A 26,263-nucleotide genomic window follows, 5' to 3' on the forward strand; every position below is an offset into this window, starting at 1 on the left:
CGGAAACAATTCCCAACTATATATAAAATGATTCCAAATTCAAACTGTACAAGATATATGCCATCCAGTCACGTGAATAAGTACTACAAGCCTTTCCTTCGCCACGAGCCCTGTGGAGGGGAATAAAATAGTTTTGGGGTGAGCTAAAAGCTCAGTGAGCAACCAGCAAAATCAGTACTCAAATATATTTCAAAATAAAGCATTTCAATGATGTCATGATTTAGAGATCAAATGTACGTTTATTGCTCTCGTGAGCCAATGAAATCATGGCACTTAAACACCCAATGCTCAAAAAGATTACTTAACGTTAAACAATAAGGGGGAGCAACGTTGGTGCTCCAGATCATGTCACGAACTCACAAAAGTGGTGGAGACGTTGGCTCCAGGTAAATAGTAGAGGAGACGTTGGTGTTCAGCACAAGACTCCCCAAGAACTCATTTAAGCTAAATCATTTCATGGACTCACATGCCGGCACACATGATATGCAAATGAGTAAATAATGCAATAAACACTTCGTAAGTAACTTTGGAAACAGTTTAGGGTCACTCACCTCCACGGCTCAGAAACCATCCATCATATATCATTACCTTGCCCGAGTCCAAGCCCTAAATCTCAACTCAAAGCAATCATACATTCTCAAAGTTCAGACAGCATTTCCCCATAAATGCTTCATTTCCAACCTACAATATATTACCAATTCATCTCAAATTAACCACATACACATCATAAACTATCAAATACACCTTTCAGCACAATATCCATAACTGAAGCTACACTTATTGGATTGAAACGAATCTTATGGCCTTTCGAAGCCAAGACATAAACCTACATTTCTTATGAAGACCTCCAAAGCCAAATCATGCAATTTCATGGTCAAAAATGGAAAACGCCACATAAATAGATATCTGGGTATTTCGATCATTTCACAGGTTACAGTGCTCGGATCGAGCTGAAATTTTATAGGTAGCTAGTTAGCATCATTTGCTACAACTTTTATGTTTTAACCTAAGCCTGATTGGACCTATAACATGCTCAAATAAATCCAGTCAGAACAGGGCAAATGTAAACCCTAAACCTAGAATTTCGTATCAAACCAGAAATTTTCCGCAACCAACTTCAACTAACATATACAAGCTTCATTTTACACCATTACAAGCCGTCATACCATGGTTAAACCATGATCATCATATAAAATCAGAAAAATCTCCATAAAATCAGAAATTTAGCTAACTTCACTCTAATCCATAAAATGACATATCTAGCCATCACAAGTCATGAATTCACCATTATTGGAAACAAACAATGAATCTTTACACACCGTACTTTGATACCTCACAAAAAATAGTAGCTTGGTGGTTCCTTCTCTAAAATAACTCCACCAAAACCTTGGAATCTCCTTAGTAACCAACTTTTGTGGAGTGATTTGCAATTCCATCGGTTAAAACTCAAGATTGAAGTAAGAAATTGGAGTGAAAGATGAAGGTTTTTCTCTCTCTCTTGCTCTCCAAGTTTCGGCCATGAGAAGGAAGAAATGGCTTGTTTTTTGGTCAAATTTTAATTTTTAGTAAAATTAAGGTAAGATGGTCAAAAGTCCAACTTTGAATAAGAAGGTGACACATGTCACCTTTTGGTTTAAAACTTATCTGTTTGTCTCTCTAATACTAATCCATATAGGTAACATCTAATTATCTCTTAGCACCTTGTAAAATAATATTACTTAATACAAAACTCCAACAAGTTGTCAAAATTTATCGTATTTACCGCATTAGCGGGTCCCACGTTGATAATACACTTCAAAATTAACATGGACTAATTTAAACTATATTCCCTTATAAAAATGTATAAGAAATTAATATATTGAAGAAAGACATAAAATTGTAGACAAGGAAACAAAATAATGTCTCGAAAATATACAAAAATTTTCAGGTTCTCACACTCATCCTTTCGGGGCGTCACAAACTATTCCACCCGAAGAAACTTTCACCTATGCCACCACAAATTTGCCATACACTTACCCTCCTAATCCTTCATTTGTTCCTACTCATATGCGAGGTCCACAACCCCAAGTCACTTCAAATATACCACCTGAGCCACATACCTTTTATCACACTGCTGCTGAGCCCTTCCTGCCAGACCATACTGTTCAAACCAAACCAGAGATGGGAGAATCTTCTGCTCCCGTTGATATGAAGCTGCTCAAGCGCCTAGATCATTTCGATGAATTTATGAGGAAAAGTCAAGGGTTAAACAAGCAATGAGTGCTGGACTATGATGAACTTTGTCTTTTCCCAAATGTGCAATTGCCTGTGGGGTTTAAGACCCCAAAATTTAACAAGTACGATGGAACGGGCAATCCCAAAACGCACCTCCGTCTGTTTGCTAACAAGTTAGGAAGGCACATAGATGACGAGAATCTGCCTCTAAGGCTGTTCCCGGAAAGTCTGGTATGGGATGCACTTGACTGGTATTCCAATCTAAAACCCGAAGAAGTAAAGACCTGGTTTGACTTGTCCAATGCTTTTGTGAGGCAGTACGAGTATAACTGCGAGCTGGCTCCGACACGAACCACACTGGAAGGAACAAAGAGAAAACCCTCTGAGGACCACAAGACTTATGCTAAGAGATGGAGGAAAATAGCTGCAAAAGTCTACCCACCAATGACTGAGGACGAAATTATCCGCACTTTCATTAAGGCACATGATCCGCCGTACTTTGAAGAAATTTTCAGCATGACTGGATACTCGTTTGCCGGTATTGTCAATAAGCTTGAAGAGTACGATGACTTTGTAAGAGCTGGGAAGATCGTTAATGTCTCTGCCCTCAAAACGCAGTTGGATGCTTTGCAAGGACAAGGGAGTAGTGGGAAAAAGACGCAATTTAGAAAGAAAGAGGGGGAAGCTGCCTTTATCTGGGACCAAAACCCTACATCAAGACCTAGATTTCAACGCAACCCAACATATTCACCACATTATCCCTACTATCCAAATCCTCACTCTGTCTACAATACCAATATCATCCGCCCCCGACCTCGTCCAAATTATGCCAACCCGCCTACGGCTCCTTTTCAAATATCTCAATCAAATTTTCAACAAACTCGTCCACGTCATACTTACAATCTAAGATTTCCCCCACCAAACAGACCCATCTATAACTATTCCCAACCCACTAACACCCACAATCAAAACCATACCCGAACATTCACCAACCTAGGCAGGCCTTTGGACCAATTGTATGAGCAATTGAAGACTGCCACCAAAATAGGCGTGATTTCCCCTCCATCTTATCCTTATGGCATGCCGGCTAGGTACAATCCATATGCTATTTGTGCTTATCATTCAGGAGCACCTGGTCACTCCACGGCCAATTGTCGACTCCTCAAACATAAAATTCAAGACATGCTTGAAGCAGGAGAAATCGTGATTAGGAAGAGAGAAGAACAAAGCCCGAACGTAAGCAAGAATCCTTTGCCAGAACACACTAATACTGTCGGAGTTATTATGGATGATAAGGAATTTGAGGAGCTTGTCTGAAGCATGTCAAATGAAACAGAAGTGTTCGGGATAATGGATCAACCTTTTGTAATAGAGGAAGCATTGTATGAGGAAGATAAAAAAACCCTTCATTTTAGATCTAACTCCATCTGAAAGTGCGGTTTTAGAACCTGTGGTAATTGAATTCCCGGAACAAGTGCCAGTTTTAAGTTTACGACAAGTGCCGTGGAATTATAATGAACCCGTTTTACAAATCGGGGGTAAACAAATTTTGAATGAAGAAGTGTCTGTTGTTACGAGGTCAGGAAAGATTGCAAGTTCATCCACTGCTAGCGCCCCAGTCCAAGTAAGCAATCGCGAGCCAATTACCAAACCCGCCGTTACCGAAAAAGAAGCATGGGATTTTCTTAAAATGCTTAAGAGAAGTGAGTACAATGTGGTCGAACAGTTGAACAAAATGTCTGCCCAAATTTCCATATTGGACTTGTTTTTCTCCTCAAACTTGCATAGGGATGCACTACTGGAAGTTTTGACTAAGGCTCAGATTCCCAAAGATATTTCGGTCGACAATTTCTCGCACATAGTTGGAAATGTATTGACTGCCAAGCAAATCACTTTTTCCAATGAAGAGCTGCCTGCGAAAGGAACTGGTCATAACAAAGCCTTATATGTAGTTGTGAGGTGCAATGGGAAAATGTTGCCTAAAGTACTGACTGACAATGGGTCTGCCCTCAATATTTGTCCCTGGAGCACTTTGGTGAAGTTAGGGCTGCAAGATGTCAAATTAAGACCCTCAGAGACCGTAGTCCGAGGATTCGATGGAGCCCAAAGGGAGTCCATAGGAGAAGTAAATTTGGTGGTCGAAATAGGGCCCGCTCAATTTCAGATAGCCTGCCAAGTTATGCACTTTCCTAGTGTCTATAATGTTTTACTCGGGCGGCCGTGGATTCATAGCTCTGGCGCTGTACCCTCTTCCTTGCATCGAGTATTGAAATTTATAGTGAATGACCAGCTGATAACCATTTTTGCTGAAGAAGATTGCATTGTAATTGCCGATTCCGAGCCTGAGGAGGATGGTAACCGAAATGCTTCAGTGTCTTCTTACCGTACAGTTGATATTGTCTCCGTGAGTTGGATAACAAGTGAGGATTCAAAAGACGAAATGGTTTTGCCAGCGGCCAGTGTTATGATGGCCAAGGAGATGATTCGCAGAGGATATAAATTTGATAAGGGATTGGGACGCAATCTACAAGGCATTCTGAAGTCCGTGGAACTCATCGAAAAGAATGACCTATTTGGTTTGGGATTCCGTCCGACTGCCAGAGATGTAAAAGAGATGAAAGCATGCAAGAGGGTAGAAAAGGAAGGCAAGTTAGGTGCTTTAGACATTCCACCACTACGCTATACCTTTCCAAAGCCGGCTGAAGTCATTACATCTGAATTTAGCCCAATTGACGAAATGGAGACAAGCCTGACTCATTTTTTTGTGGGAGCAATATCCGAAGATGGTCCGTCAGATGATGCCGAATTCCCAGACAATCCTCAAGGAACCATCCACAACTGGACCGCCGAGTACTTTCCCGTGCAAAATGAGTGTCGGTAAATCTACAGGGGATTGTCATTTACCAAAGTTCATGAAAACTGTTTCTTGCATGTGTAAATAGTTTAATGAAAGCATCTTTAGCAATTAGACTTTTGTCTTGTTTCACTTTGATTTGAAGCTTTATGAAAATGCACAAGTAGTTTTTATCACAATTGTTCGTTTGCTTGTTTATTTGCGTATTTTATTTGCTTATTGCCTTGAATTTCTTAATTCTTTCAGATGGCCAAAAATAAAATTATTTGACCTTATGGATATCACTGTTCTGGAATCCAATGATGACAATCTCTATATAACTCACGACTTGGAAATTATGCAATCTGAATTGCAAGACGAGAGTGATAATGAGGAGGTATATGATTTTTTTCTCAAAAGATCTCGAACAATATGAGGAGAAACCTAAACCGAACCTAGAAGAAATAGAAGTTGTTGACATTGGCACTGAAACTGAGGTTAAGGAGATACAAATTAGCATTCATTTGAACGAAAAGCAGAAAAAGGAGATGATCAAGTTTTTGTCTATGTTTCAAGACGTATTTGCATGGTCTTATGATGACATGACTGGCATTTCGACCGATATAGTGGTGCACAGATTGCCTACAGACCCAACTTTCCCACTAGTGAAGCAAAGGCCCCGTAAATTCAAACCACACATGAGCCTCAAAATAAAAGAGCAAATTGAAAAAGCAGCTTAAGACTAATATTATCATTGTATCTCATTACCCTGTTTGGCTCTCAAATCCAGTCCCTGTTCCAAAGAAGAGTGGAGAAGTGCGAGTTTGTGTTGATTATAGAGACCTTAATAAAGCCAGTCCTAAAGATGACTTTCCTTTGCCAAACATCCACATCATTCTAAACAACACTGCCGGACATGAAATTGAATCTTTTTGTTATTGTTTCGCTGGATACCATCAGATCTTAATGGCCGAAGAGGATAGAGAAAAAACTGCTTTTATCACCCCTTGGGGCACATTTTGCTATCGAGTAATGCCATTTGGTTTAAAGAATGCCAGAGCTACTTACCAAAGGACTATGACTACTTTGTTTCACGATATGATCCACAAGGAGATGGAGGTTTACGTGGATGACATTATAATCAAGTCCAAGAAAGCAGAAGACCATTTGATTGATCTAAGAAAGTTGTTTGAAAGGTTGCAAAAGTACAATTTGAAGCTAAATCCTGCGAAATGCGCCTTTGGAGCACCAGCTGGTAAACTATTGGGATTCATTGTCAGCAAAAAGGGCATAGAGATAGACCCGACAAAGATCAAGGCAATTCGAGACATGCCAGTGCCAAAAACGCAGAAAGATGTGAAAAGTTTCTTGGGGAAGATTAATTTCATTGGAAGATTCATTGCCCAATTAACCGCTACGTGCGAGCCACTATTCAAGTTGTTAAAAAAGAATGTGCCATTGCATTGGAATGAAGAGTGCCAACAAGCTTTTGACAAGATTAAGGATTATTTGCTGCACCCTCCAATCCTAGTGCCACCCAAACCGGGCCGGCCTTTGATCATGTACTTATCCGTGCTCGACGGAGCAGTAGGTTGTGTTCTGGGGCAACACGATGATTCCGGAAGGAAGGAACAAGCCATCTACTATCTTAGCAAGAAATTCACCCAATATGAGGCTAATTATTCATTTATTGAGAAAAGCTGTTGTGCATTGGCTTGGGCAGCTCAAAAGCTGAGGCACTACCTGCTAAGTCACACCACATATCTCATATCCCGCTCTGATCCTCTGAAATACCTCTTGGAGAAGCCGATGCCAACTTGGCGTCTGGTCAAATGGCAGATGATTCTTTCGGAATTTGTGTGACGCCCCCGCTTCTCCCAAGGGCGAACCCTAGGGTATCGGCGGAACGCCTGCCTAGCTCGCGCCAGGACTCGAAACACAAAGCTAATAAAACTATATTAAATCACAAGAGAACTATTCATAATATGTACAACCGCCAAAAGTTCTATTTACATTTTCAAAAGTATCGAGTCAAACCACTCTAATACACTATAACCACAAGCAGCAGAAGGTAGACCCTGAGGAGGGTCCTTATAAAAACCACCAAAATAAAAACAAACATACTAACTGTCCGACTATTACAATCAAACCTAACTATACTAGAGTATGTGCCAAAAGTCCCCGCGTTGGCCCTTGCTAAGGAAAACAAAAGGAAAGGGGTAAGCTATATGCTTAGTAAGTAAACAGGGGCGAAAGCGTAAATTTCACGTAACAACAGCTACACAGTAAGAGTAAAGCAAAAGCAGAAAAGTAGCATCACATAATAAGGATACAGGTGGCTCCAAAGCCAGATCGTTGGCCACGCGTGACCTCCTACCGACACTCCGTCGACCACAAATAATGGTCCGTAGAACTTCACTTGTACTCCCACCGTACACCTTATCACCCTCTCTGGCCAGACACCTCACAAACTTGCTCGAGTGAATGAAATTGAGCTTGGTTCACAAGCTCGGGTGTGACGCCCCGAAAGAATAAGAGTGAGAACCCGGAAATTTTCTAATTTTCTAGGGTTTATTTTTTTTAATCGCCCGCCTTTTCTACATTTTCTTGATTAGAAAAATTCCCCAGATAAAGTTTATGAGCAAAGATAGTTTTAAAATGATTTTTCTAGTATCGGTTAGTTTTTGAGAAATTAAGAGCGTATTTTGAACGTGGGACCCGCTAGTGCGGTAAATGCATTATATTTTTGACAACTTGTTGGAATTTTGTATTAAGTGATATTATTTTACAAAGTGTTAAGATATTTGTATTGGAGAGACAAAAAGATAAGTTTTAAACCAAAAAGGTGACAAGTGTCACCTTGTGATTTAATCTTGGACTTTGACCATTATTTCTTACCTTTACTAATACTCAATTTTGACCCAAAAATCATTCTTATTTCTAAGCTTCATAGCCGGCTCTCTCTCAAAGGAAAAGAAGAAAAATCTCTCAACTTTCTTGCTTCTCATCTCACTCAATCTTCAATTCTAACCGATTAAACTTGAATTTACTCCATAAAACCTCTTAGTTTGGTGGAGTTGAGCTTGGTTGTGAAGTTGTTTGAAAAGTTAAGGTGACTAGTTGCTCTATCTCTTGTATTGCTAAGGTGAGTAGTGGATGAACCCCTCTCCTCCTTTAATTGATGCTTAAATCATGCTTAGTGGTAGTAGAAGATGCAAGTTTATGGATTAATTCTTGATTTGTGGTTGAAATGATCAAGTTTTATTATTTTGGGGATTTTTCTGTTTTAATATAAGCATGATTGTGTGGCTATCTATGATGATTGAAAATGGTCTATAATGACTTAAGGAGGTGGGAAAAATGATTAATTGCAACCAATTTCTGGTTTGGAAGAAATTTCAGAAAACTAGGGTTCTTGAGGGAGCATTCTGTCCGAAATTTTAGGTCCTATATAGAGGCCGAATTGGCCTTGGCTTAAAACATGAAAGTTGTAGGTAATGATATTTTATAGGTGTTTACAAAATTTCAGGTCAATCGGAGTAGCGTAAAATGAGATAAGTCGAAATTACTATTGCTGTTCTGGTTTTACCCGAATGTAAGAATTGCGCCTGTAATTGGTTGTTTTGGCTGGAATTGCTTCCGAATTGGTTGTTGAGGCCTTCTGATAAAATTTAGCCCTGTTTCTTATCTTTCATCTGGTTTTGGAATTTCTGGATTTGGACTTGGATAGCCTGATTTATGATGTTTCCGCTAGAATACGTTCTGTAAATCTATTTTTCCGGTTCTGGTGTCGTTTCTTGCATTTTTGACCTGGTTACACTCGAAACTGGGTTGAGTGACCTTCTACAATATTGTAGCCCTGTCTCTTAGCTTCGAAACGGTGGGTCTTGTACCTTCATCCGACAATCGAAGAGCCTTTGGTACCATTACCGCAAAATGACGTCAAAACTGTTTTTCTGGTTTTGAGCTTAACTTTCATTTCCGGACTTTTCCCTAGCTTGACTTGTACTAGTACTACTTGGAGCTTGCTGAATGACTATTGGATGAACTTTTTGTTGTGTGTGTACCTTTGGGACTGGCTGAGGAAATAATGAAGCCTTGATGGCTGGGAAAGTAAGCAAATTTAGGGGAAGTGCTGTCCGAAGTTTTAAAGGGTTTGATTGCTTTGAGTTTGTGATCTAAGACGTGGATTTGAGCAAGGCAATGATATATGATGGATGGTTTCTGAGCCATAGAGGTGAGTGACCTCAAACTATTTCTAAAGTTATTTATGAACCGTTTCCTGCATTATTTACTTTTGAACTGTTTCCACAGTTACTTTTGAACCGTTTTCTTGCATTAGTTACCTTTAAACTGTTTCCAAAGTTACTTTTGAACTGTTTTCTTGCATATCATGCGTGCTTGCATATGAGTGTTCCTTGTTGCTGTATTCCTTGATTTATTGGCTTGTTATTATTGATAGATAATGTGTTAAGTGCTTTCAATGATTGTTAAAACGAGTTTTCTAGGCGAGTGTGTACTTTATCGCACTCGACCTAAATAAATACGAAATTTTCAATGATTAATGATTCAATGCTAGTTGCGCATGAATGTAAGCCGTTTGGCTGAACTGGCCACTGCCCTTTGTTACCGATCGACTCAATCCAGAAGCGGACTCGGTCGGGCGATATGGTGACCCTGGGTGAATTTGGTATACTTGAGTATTACCTTGTAGTCCGGCTACGTCCGGATGGGTGGAGTCCGGCCAATGGTCGGATGGGTAGAATCCGGTCAACGTCCCGAAAAGGGGATGAACGAGGGATTCTACTTACAAAAAATGTATTTTCAAACGATTGGAGGTATAAGGGGGAATGTCAGGGGAACGAACGAACAAACAAATAGCTCCATGTGAGCCCGTATCCTTTTAATGAATGTTACTATCGCTTTCCATTGTAAATGTTCCTTGAATTATTGATACTCCATTTTAATGTATTGTAAATGTTGTAATTGTTTCTGGACTTATCATTTGATTTATGACATCATTGAAATGAATTATTGTGAAACCGATTTGATTACTGATTTTAATGGTTACTCGCTGAGCTTCTAGCTCACCCCAAAACTATTTTATTCCCCTCCACAGGGCTCGTGGCGAAGGAAGGCTTGTTGTGATTTTATTGTTGTGGAATTTCTCTTGTATAAGAATTGGGATCATGGATCAGAGTGGCGCAGTGGAAGCGTGGACGCTTCGCTTTTGATATGTAAATGTTGGAACATTTGAGTAATATTTGAGATTTATATCTTGCAATTTATTTGAGGACTGTAGTGAGCGACTGAGTCCCGGCGAGAGCTGGGCAGGCGGCCCGCCGAACCCTCTGGTTCGCCTTAGGGGGAGGAAGGGCCGTCACATCGGGTCACAAACTTGGTCCACATAATCGGTGAACCGGATTCACAAACTTAGTGACCTCAAACCAGGTTGGACTGACTTCGACCAATCCCTAACCGGCTTGAATAGTCCATCTAGGTCATGAGATCGGGCCCCAAACTCACAAACTTCACAAAATTTCTCAAAAGTCACCCCGAACCACAAGCTCAAGGGGTTTAGTTCCAAAATGATTCATATACATATGCCATGTACAACGTAAATTAGGGTTTAGGTCGAGTGCGATAAAGTACACTCTCGCCTAGGTACCCTTTCATACATATCGAAACACATAAGCAACTAACACATAAGAGCGGCCTGAATACTTACTTAACGAACAAGGATAACAAAAGGACAAAATTCACGTCGCGAAGAGTAGCTAGTAGGCCCCACCGGCTCCACCTAGCTCACTGTGACGCCCCGAAAAAAAAGAGTGTGAGAACCCGTAAAAACCCTAATATTTTCCTAGGGTTTTAGTTCCTTTAATTGCATAATTTTGGCATTTCTGGCTTAGAAATATTATCTGGGTGGATTTTATGAGCAATTATAGTTTTAAGATGATTTTTCTAGCATTGGTGAGTTTTTAGAAAATTAAGAATAAATATTGGACGTGGGACCCACTAGTGCGAAAAGTTCGGAAAAATTCGGCCAATAAGGTTAAGTTTCGGATACTGTTAAAAGTTTATCGGGCATTAAGAGATAAGTAGGGTGTGTGAAGTGATTGATGTGAGAGAGAAAAGAATGATAAGGATGCATTTAATAGAGTGACACATGTCACTTTCTTATTGGTTGAACTTTTAAGAATTACTATTCATTGTCTTGACTTATTTGACCAAGGGATTAAATATCCAAAATTCACCAAAAAAATCACCATTTTTCTCTCCTTGTTGGCCGGCCACCTTGAGCAAGAAAGGAAGGAGATTTCTTCAATTTTCAAGCTTCTACTTGGTGCAAATCAACCAAAAACATTTGCTTCCATCCATTTCACTCTATAAAATCCTATCTTCTAGTGTTAGTGAGTGTAGAGGTGAACTTTGTTTGAACGATTAAGGTGCCCAACATCCTCCTCTCTCTTGGTTCTTGGTAAGTGAAGCTTGAAACACCTTACTACCTCTAATGATACTTATTTTGTGCTTAATGGGGGCATGAGAGAAGGAATATATGATTTGTTTCTTGATTTGGTTTGTTTTGGTGAAGTTTTCCATTTTATGATGATTTTTCTGGTTTAATTGGATTATGATGGTGTGGTTGTTGGTGATGATTGGCAATGGACTAAAATGACTCTAGTGGGTGTGAAAGGTGGATAAATGCAACCAATTTTGGATTTGGTGTGAAAATTGAAAAGTTAGGGTTCTTAAATCCCCAATTCTGTCCGGTTTTGGATCATAGGGTTAGAGGCCGAATTTGACTTTACTCAAAACATGAAAGTTGTAGGTATTGATATGATTGAGATGCCTACAAAATTTCAGGTCATTTGAATTAATGTAGAATGAGTTATGACGAAAATACTGTAGCTGTTCTGCTTTGATCAGAATGCGAAAACTGCGATAGTAATTGGCCTTTTTGACTGGAATTGGTTTGGATTTTGGAGTTGGTGTCTTCTGATGAAATGTAGCTGGATGTCTTAGCTAACCTATGCCTTTGGAATTTCGGCATTTGGACTTGTATGGACTGAGATATACCGATTACAGTTTTATGTGATTTGCAAACCTGTTTTGGTAATTCTGGTATAGTATTTGGCATTTTCGACCTAGTTAAGCTAGGAACTGGATTGAGTGACCTTCTACATTGTTGTAGCCCTGTTTCATAGCTTCGAAACGGTGGGTCTTACACCCCTAACCGATAATTGTAGTGAGAGTTGTGCCATTACCGCATTATGACGTCAAAACTGTTTTTCTGGTTTTGAGCTTAACCTTCATTTCCGGACTTTTCCCTAGCTTGACTTGTCTTTGTACTACTTGGAGCTTGCTGAATGGATATTAGATGAACTTATTTGTGTGACTTTGGGACTGGCTGGAGTAATAATGAAGCCATGATGGCTGGAAAAGTTAGCAAATGTAGGGGAAGTGCTGTCCAAACTTTGAAGGGACTTGTTTGCATTGGGTTTGTGATCTAAGGCTTGGAGTTGAGCAAGACAATGATACATGATAGATGGTTTCTAAGCCGTGGAGGTGAGTGACCCTAAACTGTTTCCAAAATTACTTATGAACCGTTTATTGCACTATTTACTTGATTGCATATCATGAGTGCTTGCATGTGGCCCATGACATGTTTTGGCTTAAATGAGTGCTTGGAATTCGTGTGCTGAACACCAACATCTCCACCTCTGTGTACTGTTCATCTGGAGCAAATGGCTCCCCCACTGACTGTTTACTGTTTAATGTTTGTTTGGAGCGTTGGATGTTTAAGTACAACGATTTCGCTGGCTCACGAGAGCAATAAATGTACCTTTGATCTTGAAATCATGACATCACTGAAATGAACGACTGTGAAACTGAATTGATTACTAATTTTAATGGTTACTCGCTGAGCTTCTAACTCACCCCAAAAATGTTTTATTTCCCCCCCACAGGGCTCAAGGCGAAGAAAAGCTTGGAGTGCTTATTCAAGTGACTGGATGGCTTATATCGTGTACAGTTTAAATTTGGATTTATTTTATGTACGAGTTGGGCTTGTATCAATATTTGGAATTGAAACGGATGTAAGTATACATCCCACGATTGGAATTAGTTTCCGCTGCATTTGTGATATGTAATTATTGGAGAATTTGATGTAATTTTGAGAGTTATATTGTAATATATTTGAGGATTGTAGTGAATGATTGAGTCCCGGCGAGAGCTGGGCAGGCGGCCCGCCGAACCCTCTGGTTCGCCTTAGGGGGAGGTGGGGCCGTCACAGTTGGTATCAGAGCTTAGGTTTCAGATCTCTGTAGTGTATCCTAGAGTTGAAGTTTAGGATTCCGGACTGTGGGTTTGGTTTGAAATATTAGTGATTCTTGCGGGTTGACTTGACTTGATTAGTACAAGATGGAATGTCGAGGACGACATTCCTTTAAGGAGGGGAGATTGTGACGCCCCGAAAAAAAAGAGTGTGAGAACCCGTAAAAACCCTAATATTTTCCTAGGGTTTTAGTTCCTTTAATTGCATAATTTTTGCATTTCTGGCTTAGAAATATTATCTGGGTGGATTTTATGAGCAATTATAGTTTTAAGATGATTTTTCTAGCATTGGTGAGTTTTTAGAAAATTAAGAATAAATATTGGACGTGGGACCCACTAGTGCGAAAAGTTCAGAAAAATTCGGCCAATAAGGTTAAGTTTCGGATACTGTTAAAAGTTTATCGGGTATTAAGAGATAAGTAGGGTGTGTGAAGTGATTGATGTGAGAGAGAAAAGAATGATAAGGATGCATTTAATAGAGTGACACATGTCACTTTCTTATTGGTTGAACTTTTAAGAATTATTATTCATTGTCTTGACTTATTTGACCAAGGGATTAAATATCCAAAATTCACCAAAAAAATCACCATTTTTCTCTCCTTGTTGGCCGGCCACCTTGAGCAAGAAAGGAAGGAGATTTCTTCAATTTTCAAGCTTCTACTTGGTGCAAATCAACCAAAAACATTTGCTTCCATCCATTTCACTCCATAAAATCCTATCTTCTAGTGTTAGTGAGTGTAGAGGTGAACTTTGTTTGAAGGATTAAGGTGCCCAACATCCTCCTCTCTCTTGGTTCTTGGTAAGTGAAGCTTGAAACACCTTACTACCTCTAATGATACTTATTTTGTGCTTAATGGGGGCATGAGAGAAGGAATATATGATTTGTTTCTTGATTTGGTTTGTTTTGGTGAAGTTTTCCATTTTATGATGATTTTTCTGGTTTAATTGGATTATGATGGTGTGGTTGTTGGTGATGATTGGCAATGAACTAAAATGACTCTAGTGGGTGTGAAAGGTGGATAAATGCAACCAATTTTGGATTTGGTGTGAAAATTGAAAAGTTAGGGTTCTTAAATCCCCAATTCTGTCCGGTTTTGGATCATAGGGTTAGAGGCCGAATTTGACTTTTCTCAAAACATGAAAGTTGTAGGTATTGATATGATTGAGATGCCTACAAAATTTCAGGTCATTTGGATTAATGTAGAATGAGTTATGACGAAATTACTGTAGCTGTTCTGCTTTGATCAGAATGCGAAAACTGCGATAGTAATTGGCCTTTTTGACTGGCATTAGTTTGGATTTTGGAGTTGGTGTCTTCTGATGAAATGTAGCTGGATGTCTTATCTAACTTATGCCTTTGGAATTTCGGCATTTGGACTTGTATGGACTGAGATATACCGATTACAGTTTTATGTGATTTGCAAACCTGTTTTGGTAATTCTGGTATAGTATTTGGCATTTTCGACCTAGGTAAGCTAGGAACTGGATTGAGTGACCTTCTACATTGTTGTAGCCCTGTTTTATAGCTTCGAAACGGTGGGTCTTACACCCCCAACCGATAATTGTAGTGAGAGTTGTGCCATTACCGCATTATGACGTCAAAACTGTTTTTCTGGTTTTGAGCTTAACCTTCATTTCCGGACTTTTCCCTAGCTTGACTTGTCTTTGTACTACTTGGAGCTTGCTGAATGGATATTAGATGAACTTATTTGTGTGACTTAGGGACTGGCTGGAGTAATAATGAAGCCATGATGGCTGGAAAAGTTAGCAAATGTAGGGGAAGTGCTGTCCGAACTTTGAAGGGACTTGTTTGCATTGGGTTTGTGATCTAAGGCTTGGAGTTGAGCAAGGCAATGATACATGATGGATGGTTTCTGAGCTGTGGAGGTGAGTGACCCTAAACTGTTTCCAAAATTACTTATGAACCGTTTATTGCACTATTTACTTGATTGCATATCATGAGTGCTTGCATGTGGCCCATGACATGTTTTGGCTTAAATGAGTGCTTGGAATTCGTGTGCTGAACACCAACGTCTCCACCTCTGTGTACTGTTCATCTGGAGCAAATGGCTCCCCCACTGACTGTTTACTGTTTAATGTTTGTTTGGAGCGTTGGGTGTTTAAGTACAACGATTTCGCTGGCTCACGAGAGCAATAAATGTACCTTTGATCTTGAAATCATGACATCACTGAAATGAACGACTGTGAAACTGAATTGATTACTGATTTTAATGGTTACTCGCTGAGCTTCTAGCTCACCCCAAAAATGTTTTATTTCCCCCCCACAGGGCTCAAGGCGAAGAAAAGCTTGGAGTGCTTATTCACGTGACTGGATGGCTTATATCGTGTACAGTTTAAATTTGGATTTATTTTATGTACGAGTTGGGCTTGTATCAATATTTGGAATTGAAACGGATGTAAGTATACATCCCACGATTGGAATTAGTTTCCGCTGCATTTGTGATATGTAATTATTGGAGAATTTGATGTAATTTTGAGAGTTATATTGTAATATATTTGAGGATTGTAGTGAATGATTGAGTCCCGGCGAGAGCTGGGCAGGCGGCCCGCCGAACCCTCTGGTTCGCCTTAGGGGGAGGTGGGGCCGTCACAGTTGGTATCAGAGCTTAGGTTTCAGATCTCTGTAGTGTATCCTAGAGTTGAAGTTTAGGATTCCGGACTGTGGGTTTGGTTTGAAATATTAGTGATTCTTGCGGGTTGACTTGACTTGATTAGTACAAGATGGAATGTCGAGGACGACATTCCTTTAAGGAGGGGAGATTGTGACGCCCCGAAAAAAAAGAGTGTGAGAACCCGTAAAAACCCTAATATTTTCCTAGGGTTTTAGTTCCTTTAATTGCATAATTTTTGCATTTCTGGCTTAGAAATATTATCTGGGTGGATTTTATGAGCAATTATAGTTTTAAGATGATTTTTCTAGCATTGGTGAGTTTTTAGAAAATTAAGAATAAATATTGGACGTGGGACCCACTAGTGCGAAAAGTTCAGAAAAATTCGGCCAATAAGGTTAAGTTTCGGATACTGTTAAAAGTTTATCGGGTATTAAGAGATAAGTAGGGTGTGTGAAGTGATTGATGTGAGAGAGAAAAGAATGATAAGGATGCATTTAATAGAGTGACACATGTCACTTTCTTATTGGTTGAACTTTTAAGAATTATTATTCATTGTCTTGACTTATTTGACCAAGGGATTAAATATCCAAAATTCACCAAAAAAATCACCATTTTTCTCTCCTTGTTGGCCGGCCACCTTGAGCAAGAAAGGAAGGAGATTTCTTCAATTTTCAAGCTTCTACTTGGTGCAAATCAACCAAAAACATTTGCTTCCATCCATTTCACTCCATAAAATCCTATCTTCTAGTGTTAGTGAGTGTAGAGGTGAACTTTGTTTGAAGGATTAAGGTGCCCAACATCCTCCTCTCTCTTGGTTCTTGGTAAGTGAAGCTTGAAACACCTTACTACCTCTAATGATACTTATTTTGTGCTTAATGGGGGCATGAGAGAAGGAATATATGATTTGTTTCTTGATTTGGTTTGTTTTGGTGAAGTTTTCCATTTTATGATGATTTTTCTGGTTTAATTGGATTATGATGGTGTGGTTGTTGGTGATGATTGGCAATGGACTAAAATGACTCTAGTGGGTGTGAAAGGTGGATAAATGCAACCAATTTTGGATTTGGTGTGAAAATTGAAAAGTTAGGGTTCTTAAATCCCCAATTCTGTCCGGTTTTGGATCATAGGGTTAGAGGCCGAATTTGACTTTTCTCAAAACATGAAAGTTGTAGGTATTGATATGATTGAGATGCCTACAAAATTTCAGGTCATTTGGATTAATGTAGAATGAGTTATGACGAAATTACTGTAGCTGTTCTGCTTTGATCAGAATGCGAAAACTGCGATAGTAATTGGCCTTTTTGACTGGCATTAGTTTGGATTTTGGAGTTGGTGTCTTCTGATGAAATGTAGCTGGATGTCTTATCTAACTTATGCCTTTGGAATTTCGGCATTTGGACTTGTATGGACTGAGATATACCGATTACAGTTTTATGTGATTTGCAAACCTGTTTTGGTAATTCTGGTATAGTATTTGGCATTTTCGACCTAGGTAAGCTAGGAACTGGATTGAGTGACCTTCTACATTGTTGTAGCCCTGTTTTATAGCTTCGAAACGGTGGGTCTTACACCCCCAACCGATAATTGTAGTGAGAGTTGTGCCATTACCGCATTATGACGTCAAAACTGTTTTTCTGGTTTTGAGCTTAACCTTCATTTCCGGACTTTTCCCTAGCTTGACTTGTCTTTGTACTACTTGGAGCTTGCTGAATGGATATTAGATGAACTTATTTGTGTGACTTAGGGACTGGCTGGAGTAATAATGAAGCCATGATGGCTGGAAAAGTTAGCAAATGTAGGGGAAGTGCTGTCCGAACTTTGAAGGGACTTGTTTGCATTGGGTTTGTGATCTAAGGCTTGGAGTTGAGCAAGGCAATGATACATGATGGATGGTTTCTGAGCTGTGGAGGTGAGTGACCCTAAACTGTTTCCAAAATTACTTATGAACCGTTTATTGCACTATTTACTTGATTGCATATCATGAGTGCTTGCATGTGGCCCATGACATGTTTTGGCTTAAATGAGTGCTTGGAATTCGTGTGCTGAACACCAACGTCTCCACCTCTGTGTACTGTTCATCTGGAGCAAATGGCTCCCCCACTGACTGTTTACTGTTTAATGTTTGTTTGGAGCGTTGGGTGTTTAAGTACAACGATTTCGCTGGCTCACGAGAGCAATAAATGTACCTTTGATCTTGAAATCATGACATCACTGAAATGAACGACTGTGAAACTGAATTGATTACTGATTTTAATGGTTACTCGCTGAGCTTCTAGCTCACCCCAAAAATGTTTTATTTCCCCCCCACAGGGCTCAAGGCGAAGAAAAGCTTGGAGTGCTTATTCACGTGACTGGATGGCTTATATCGTGTACAGTTTAAATTTGGATTTATTTTATGTACGAGTTGGGCTTGTATCAATATTTGGAATTGAAACGGATGTAAGTATACATCCCACGATTGGAATTAGTTTCCGCTGCATTTGTGATATGTAATTATTGGAGAATTTGATGTAATTTTGAGAGTTATATTGTAATATATTTGAGGATTGTAGTGAATGATTGAGTCCCGGCGAGAGCTGGGCAGGCGGCCCGCCGAACCCTCTGGTTCGCCTTAGGGGGAGGTGGGGCCGTCACACTCACCACCGTCTGAAATAGAAGATTGCGTCACATAATATAATAAACGGCTACTAACATACTTAAAACAAGCAAAATGGCAAAATCGGCACATACGAGTGCGGAAACGGCATACGGAAATCGGAAATGATAACCTAATCGCTTTGCCGTCAAAACTGTTTTGAGTCTAATTAAGGCTACGAGTGTCGGATCAAGGTACATGAGGCACCGTTACGAAGCTAAGAGGAAGGGTTACAATTTTAATGCAGACACCTCAATCCAGATCTAAACGGAAATAGGTCGAAAGTACAGAAAACCGTTCCAGGAATTCGCACTCTAGAGTAACGAACAGGGTATGTTTGCTGGACCGTAACTCCCAGCTCACAAATCCAAATCAGGAAATTCTAAAGGCATTAGAAAGCTGAGACATAAGGTTAAAACTTTGATGTTTTGGCCAAGACCTGAATCCACTCAGAACAGAACAAAATTTGAGTGTCAAAGTACCTGTCAGAACTGTCCAGATACAAGGCAGTTCTGACGATCGATCTTGTTTTGGTCATAACAGGAGCTACGGAACTCGGATTTTGACGTACTTTATACTGTTTCGAAGCCAAAACCAAGATCTACATTTCTTATAAAAGAGTTGACACCCAGATCATACGGGATCAAAACGGAAAAATGCACGGTCAGAGGTTGATTTCAAAACGCAGCACAAACTAATGTCTAAAACAGGCCTGAGTGTTTTGTCTATAACTCAGGATACACTAATCCGTTTGACCTAAAATTTTACAGGCATATTCAGGACTTAAGGGGATACAATGTTGAAGAAGGTAACTTTGTCCAGTTTTGAGTGTAACAAGATCAAAAATGCAAGATACTATACCAGAACCGGAAAAACAGATTCACAAAATGCATTCTGATGCAAACAGCATAACTCAGCCTACTTAAGTCCAAATCCAGAAATTCCAAAGCCATCCGAAATCTTAGAAATAGGGTTACATTTCATCAGAAGACCTTAACAACCAATTCCTAAGCAATTCCAGCCAAAACAACCAATTACAGGCACAATTCTTACATTCGGGTAAAACCAGGACAGCAAGGGTAATTTCAACTTTTCTCATTCTACGCTACTCCGATTGACCTAAAATTTTGTAGGCACCTCTAAATTATCATTCCCTAAAACTTTCATGTTTTAATCCAAGGCCAATTAGGCCTCTAACTAGGAGCTATAAAACCGGACAGAATGAAGAACAATGAAACCCTAATTTCCAATTTTTCTTCCAAAACAGAAATTTCTTGCAATTATCCACTTTTCCCACCTCCTAGATCCCTTACATGCCATTTCCAATCATCATACATAACCACACAATCATATTCATATTAAAACAGAAAAATCCCAAATAATTACAAAACTTCATCAATTCAACCAAAAATCACAATATAATCCATAAAATTGCATCTTATACCATCACTAAGCATAAATTAAGCATCATTAGAGGGAGGAGAGTGGTTCTTCATAACTCACCTTAGAAACAAGAGAGATAGAGCAACAAGTCCTCTTATCTTTCCAAACAACTCCACCAAACCCCACACAAACACTCACTTAAGGTTTTCTATGGAGTAATTTGAAGATTAACCGGTTGGAATGAAAGATTGAGCAAGATTAGAGGCTAGAAAATTGAGAGCTTTTCCTTTCTTTTCCTTGAGAAGAGCCGACCAAGAAGAGCTTGAAATGAAGATGTTTTTGGTAATTTTTTGGTTTATTTGGTCAATTGGTAAGACCATGAATAGTGGTCATAAAGTTGACCCACTCAAATGGTGACACTTGTCACCTCATTAAATGCTTGCCTAACTTTTGTCTCTCTCACACCTATCCACTTAGTACCTCTAAATATCTCACAACACCCGGTAAATTAAACCCAGTATCCAAAACTTAACCTAACTGGCCGATTTTTTTCGAACTTACCGCACTAGTGGGTCCCACGTCCGATATACGTTCTTAATTTCTCAAAAACTAACCGATACTAGAAAAATCATCAAAAACCTATATTTACTCATAAAAATTATCTGGAGAAATTTTCTAATAAAGAAAATATAGAAAAGGCGGGCGATAAATAAAACTCCACTTAAACTTTCTAATAAATTGTAACACTAGAGGTTTGCTCATCTAGAGTTTGCTAACCATTTCAAACCTGCTAAACCTTTGTAAACTAAAACGAATCCTATATTTACTTATACCAAAACACACACTAGAACACCGAATATAAATTATAGCTCGAACCTACGAATAATAATACCTAAACTAAGGTTTACTCATAAGCAAAGTTAGGGTTTTCTTCTTAGCCCTAACCCTAATTTCACCACGCCGAATAATAAATGACCCTAATATCAACTTACGAACTGACTGGGGCCTCACAATTTGACATTGTTTTCACTTCGTAAAAGGCTATCAAGGGACAAGCTATAGCCAATCATTTGGCAGAAAATCCAAACGACGATGACTATCAACCGCTCCATACTTATTTCCCCGATGAGGAGGTTTTACTTGTTGGTGCTGCAGAAGATATGAGCGAGCGATGCCCTGAATGGAGGTTATTTTTTGATGGTGTGGCTAACTCTTTCGGTGCCGGAATAGGAGCAGTTCTTGTATCCCCAGAAGGAAAGCATTACCCTGGAACTGCTAAATTGCAATTTGCCTGCACAAACAATATGGCCGAGTATGAAGCCTGTATTTTTGGTCTTAAAATGGCTTTGGAAATGGAAGTTAAAGAGTTGATAGCCTTCAGTGATTCAGATTTACTTGTGCACCAAACGTTGAAGCAATGGATAACCAAAGATTCAAAGATCTTGCCATACCATTGTAATTTGCTTAATTTGCCTAGACAATTTCAAAGTTTGGAATTCAGACATCTTCCACGAGCCCGAAATGTATTTGTCGATGCCTTGGCCACTTTATCTTCTATGATACAATATCCGGACGAATTAAAAATCGAGCCTATCCGGATTCAACTCCAAGACAAGCCTGCTCATTGTTGGGTCATAGACAAATCTTCTAGCAATAGCCCTTGGTACAATGATATTAAGGAATTCATCAAAACCAGGTCTTACCCTCCAAAAGCTAGTGCAAATGACAAAGGTTTCCTGCGCAGAATGGCCTCGAAGTTTTTTCTAAATGGAGAGGTATTGTACAAAAGGACCTTAGATTTGAACCTTTTAAGGTGCATCGATGAAGATGAAGCTCAATATATGATGAAAGAGGTGCATATCGGTGTTTGTGGACCTCACATGAATGGACGTTTGTTAGTTTAGAAAATCATGAGAACCGGGTATTTTTGGCTCACTATGGAACGTGATTGCATAGACTTTGTCCGGAGATGTATTAAATGTCAAATACATGGCGATGTTATACGTGCTCCTCCCACCGAATTGCATTGTATGATTGCTCCATGGCCCTGCTCAATGTGGGGTATGGATGTGATTGGCACAATTGACCCTCCTGTTTCAAATGGACATTGATTTATATTGGTGGCAATTGAATACTTCACCAAATGGGTCGAAGCAGAATCATTCAAGCATGTGACAAAGAAAGTGGTGGCAAATTTCTTAAGAGATAGCATGATATGCCGATTTGGGGTGCCAGAAACATTGATTACAGACAATGCCAAGAATCTCAACAATGATATGGTGGACGGGCTATGCGAACAGTTCAAAATCAGACATCACAACTCTGCCATCTATAGACCGCAGATGAACGGAGCCGTGGAGGTCGCAAACAAGAATTTGAAGAAGATCATTCGCAAGATGACTGGCATGAAAAGCTCCCTTATGCACTAATGGCATATCGGACTTCTATCCGAATATCAACTGGGGCAACCCCCTACTCATTCATGTATGGAATGGAAGCTGTGCTACCTACCGAGGTCGAAATCCCTTCATTGCGTATTCTAATGGAGACCAAGTTGGAAGAGGCTGATTGGATAAAGCAGCGTTATGAACAACTGTCCTTGATTGATGAAAAATGGCTTAATGCTATTTGTCATGGCCAATGTTACCAAAAATGCATGGCCCAGGCCTACAACAAGAAAGTCCATTTGCATACATTTGAGGAAGGCGACAAAGTGCTAAAACGAATTTTGCCAGTACAGGATGAGGCCAAAGGAAAATTTGCTCCAAATTGGCAAGGGCCAATCATTATTCAAAGGGTGTTACCTGGCGGAACACTCATTTTGGCAGAGATGGATGGACAGACATTCCCTCAACCTATCAACTCAGACATGTGTAAGAAGTTCTTTATTTGATTATGCAAATTTCTTTTAGAAGTCACGCAAGTGACGAGACAAAAGTTAGGCCATCTTCCTTTCAATTAAAACATTTCATCCCTAGTCATCCCCTTTGAGCTATCAGAACAATAATTTTCGTTTAACAGCCCCTGAGAATTGCAAACCCCATACTGGGGCAAAGTTATTTTGAAAAAAAGATGATCCAAAGGAGGAAAAGGAAAAGAAAAGCCCCATACTGGGGGCAATTTTATTTTGAAAATAGATGATCAGAGAGAAAAGGAAAACCCCACACTGGGGCAAATTTATTTTGAAAGAGAGATGGAAAAGAAAAAGAAGAAAGAACCCCACACTGGGGCAAATTTAGTTTTTAAAAGAAAAATGCAAAAGTGAGGAAAATGCAATGAAAAATGTAAAGAGAGAAAATCCAATCAAACTGGGGCAAATTTTCCTCAGTTTCGTTCAAATTGGAGATGATTTCAAAATGATGCAATCTCAGGTTATTTCACACTTTTCATTAAAAATTTTTTGCTTTCAAGCTTCAACTTTCTTGAAAACACCCCACCTGACCTCATTACAAAAGCCCAAAGTCTTGGCTTTCATCACTTGCTGTATTTCTATTAGGAAGTTTGCTAATCAACTGACAAGTGATGTCCACAATGCCTTCGCCTAAGCTTATAAGGGAAGCGCATTTTACTGATGCTAGCAATCTTCAACTCATATTCTTGAGTCGATCATGGTCGAGATTGTCCGTTGTTCCTTAGGTGAAAACCCAAAAGGGCACCTCAAAAAAAAACAACAAACAAAAAAAACCAACAAAAAAAAGAGAAAGGAAAAGAGAAAAACAAAAGTAAAGAAAATAAAATAAAAGAAAAACAAAACAAAAGAGGTGGGGGCAACCTTAGTGAAAACCCGAAAAGGCGCCAAGGTAGATTTTGCAGTAAGCAAGCACGAGGAGGAATAGCTAGTGACTTGGTTCATTTGGATTTCTCCTCATTTTGTAATACTTCTACCAATGTTTAATTCCAGAACAAATATATCCGGAGATTCGAATATGACATTTGTTGGCCAAAAGCTGTGTCATTTTGTAAAAATATATATATTCCTTTGCAAATACATTCTTAGGAAGCTCATTTTTTTTCCAAAATTGCTTGCATTCATGACATTTTGTAGGTTTTAAGCACAAATGGTTGTGTTTGCATTCTTGTGCATATTCATTCCAGCATGACATGTGAATTATCTTGCATACCTCATTTTTTTTAATCATTGAATTTTGGTGAATAACAATCCCCGTGGTTTATTTCAAAAGCATGCTTGGATTCAGTCATCTTTCGGAAACGGTTGAAATTCAACAAAGCCAGCTACACAGACTTCACAATATGGCAAAACACATACCTGGTCAGTTTGAAAATCGGAAAAGTTTTGGAGTGAGAAATCCAATTCAATTGGATGCCGCAGCGAAAGTTGGCAAAGAAGGAAAAGGAAAAAGAGAAAAAACTCATGATTACACGATTCTCAAAGGAAAACGGATCAAATGATGGTGGCAATTTCTTTGTATTTTCTCTTTTGCAGAAAATTGCATTCACAGATGAAAGCAATCACACCTCGCACTGGAATCGGTGTCGGAAAGATTGCTCCAGTGAACAAAGGCGGATCGAAAATGTTGCAAGCAAATTTGATCAAAAGGTACAACAACATGGCAATGCAGAATCAACCATCGGCTCAGAGGCAAGAACTTAACCTCTACTGAAAATTTTGGGCTATTTCAGGTAAGTATATTGGAATTTTCTGATTTTAAATTTCCTGTTTCGGGTCAGTCCCGATTTTAAATTTCCTGTTTCGGGTCAGTACCGATTTTAAATTTCCTGTTTCGGTTCAGTTTCAATTTTAAATTTCCTTGTCTCGGGTTAGTCCCGATTTTAAATTTCCTGTCTCGGGTCAGTACCGATTTTAAATTTTCTGTTTCGGGTCAGTCCCGATTTTAAATTTCCTGTTTCGGTTCAGTCTCAATTTTAAATTTCCTTGTCTCGGGTTAGTCCTGATTTTAAATTTACTGTTTTGGGTCTGTCCCGATTTTAAATTTCTATTTGGGTCAGTCTCGATTTTAAATTTCTTGTTTCGGGTCAGTCCCGATTTTAAATTTCTTGTTCGGTTAAATTTCTTGTTCGGGTCAGTCCCGATTTTCAATTTCCTGTTTCAGGTCACTCCCGATTTTCAATTTTCTTGTCATGGGTCAGTTCCGATTTTGAATTTCCTGTTTCGGGTCAGTCCCGATTTTAAATTTCTTGTTCGAGTCAGTCCCATTTTAAAATTTTGTCAAAAGAGGTCAGTCCCCATTTCTAAAGCGTCCTTCGTTCGAGTCGTTCGCAGCCAAATAACACAGGTGAGTATTTGGTGTCTAATTCTTTGTCTCAAGTTTTTCCAAAACTCAGACAAAGAGGGGCAAACTGTAGACACCAAATTTTTAGTGTAGTTTTATTTACTATTATTTTTATTTTTTATGTTAGTTTTTATTTACTTTTAGTCTTTTATTTTTATTTTTATTTTTAAGTCATTTTAGCATAGAGTTTATCGAAAAAAAAGAAAATCATTCACAAAAATTTGCTCTAGTTATTTTAGATTCAAGTTCGTTGTTATTTAATTAAAAGAAAAAAAAAGAAAAAGGAAAATCATCACTAAAAAAAAAAAGAACTCATGCACCCGAGAAGCATACAATCAAAACTCCTCTACATTTTCATCTGCAAAAGACGCAGATACAAAATTTGGAGCTCCATTTTTTCTCTTCCTTTCGATCATTCGAACAACAAGCCACTTGGTTTGATCTAAGGCTCAAAAGATCCCCAAGAAACTGATCTTTCATCAACACCATTGATGTGAGGGTTTAAGGATTTGAGTGGGCATATAAAAGGAGAGCCGCAGCCAAGAAAGGAGGGAGGAGGGTTTGGAGTGAGCTAAGAGTGAGGTTGACGGCCAGGGAGAGTCTGATAGAGAGAAGGACGGCGAGGTTTTGAGGAAAAGAGAGCTGGGTGAGATAGAAAGAGCGGAGACTGAGAAAGAAAGAAAAAAAAAGGGGCTGAGAGATTTTGACGGCTAGGTAACGAAGAAACCAGAGAGCTGGAGTTGCGGCGGTGGTTGAGAAAACTGAAGAGGGCGAGGGAGAACTGAGAGTGAGAGTGAGAGAGGAAGCTGTCATCATCTTCATCGTACTGTCATTCGTTGCAAATCTGCATCGAGAGGAAAAGCAAGCGAATAGGCTACGGAGAACAAAGGAGAGGCAGAGGAAGAAGAAGCTGGTTCTTGCTGGAGTCCATTTCTCCGCTGTTCAGACGTCGTTCGACCATTCAACAGAGGGTTAA

General features: G+C 39.3%; 1 protein-coding gene across 1 annotated transcript; it reads left to right on the forward strand.

Moving 5' to 3' along the window:
• The first annotated feature begins 5,342 nt into the window (after nucleotides 1–5,342).
• On the forward strand, nucleotides 5,343–26,263 carry LOC140008764 (uncharacterized). The gene is made up of 7 exons (XM_072053632.1): nucleotides 5,343–5,444; nucleotides 5,551–5,728; nucleotides 5,838–6,874; nucleotides 21,076–21,810; nucleotides 22,371–22,769; nucleotides 24,480–24,635; nucleotides 26,018–26,263. The coding sequence occupies exons 1-7, from the start codon at nucleotides 5,343–5,345 to the stop codon at nucleotides 26,261–26,263; spliced, it is 2,853 nt and encodes a 950-aa protein (XP_071909733.1).

This window comes from Coffea arabica, chromosome 6c, assembly GCF_036785885.1.
Source record: "Coffea arabica cultivar ET-39 chromosome 6c, Coffea Arabica ET-39 HiFi, whole genome shotgun sequence".
In the NCBI taxonomy this organism is placed as follows: domain Eukaryota; kingdom Viridiplantae; phylum Streptophyta; class Magnoliopsida; order Gentianales; family Rubiaceae; genus Coffea; species Coffea arabica.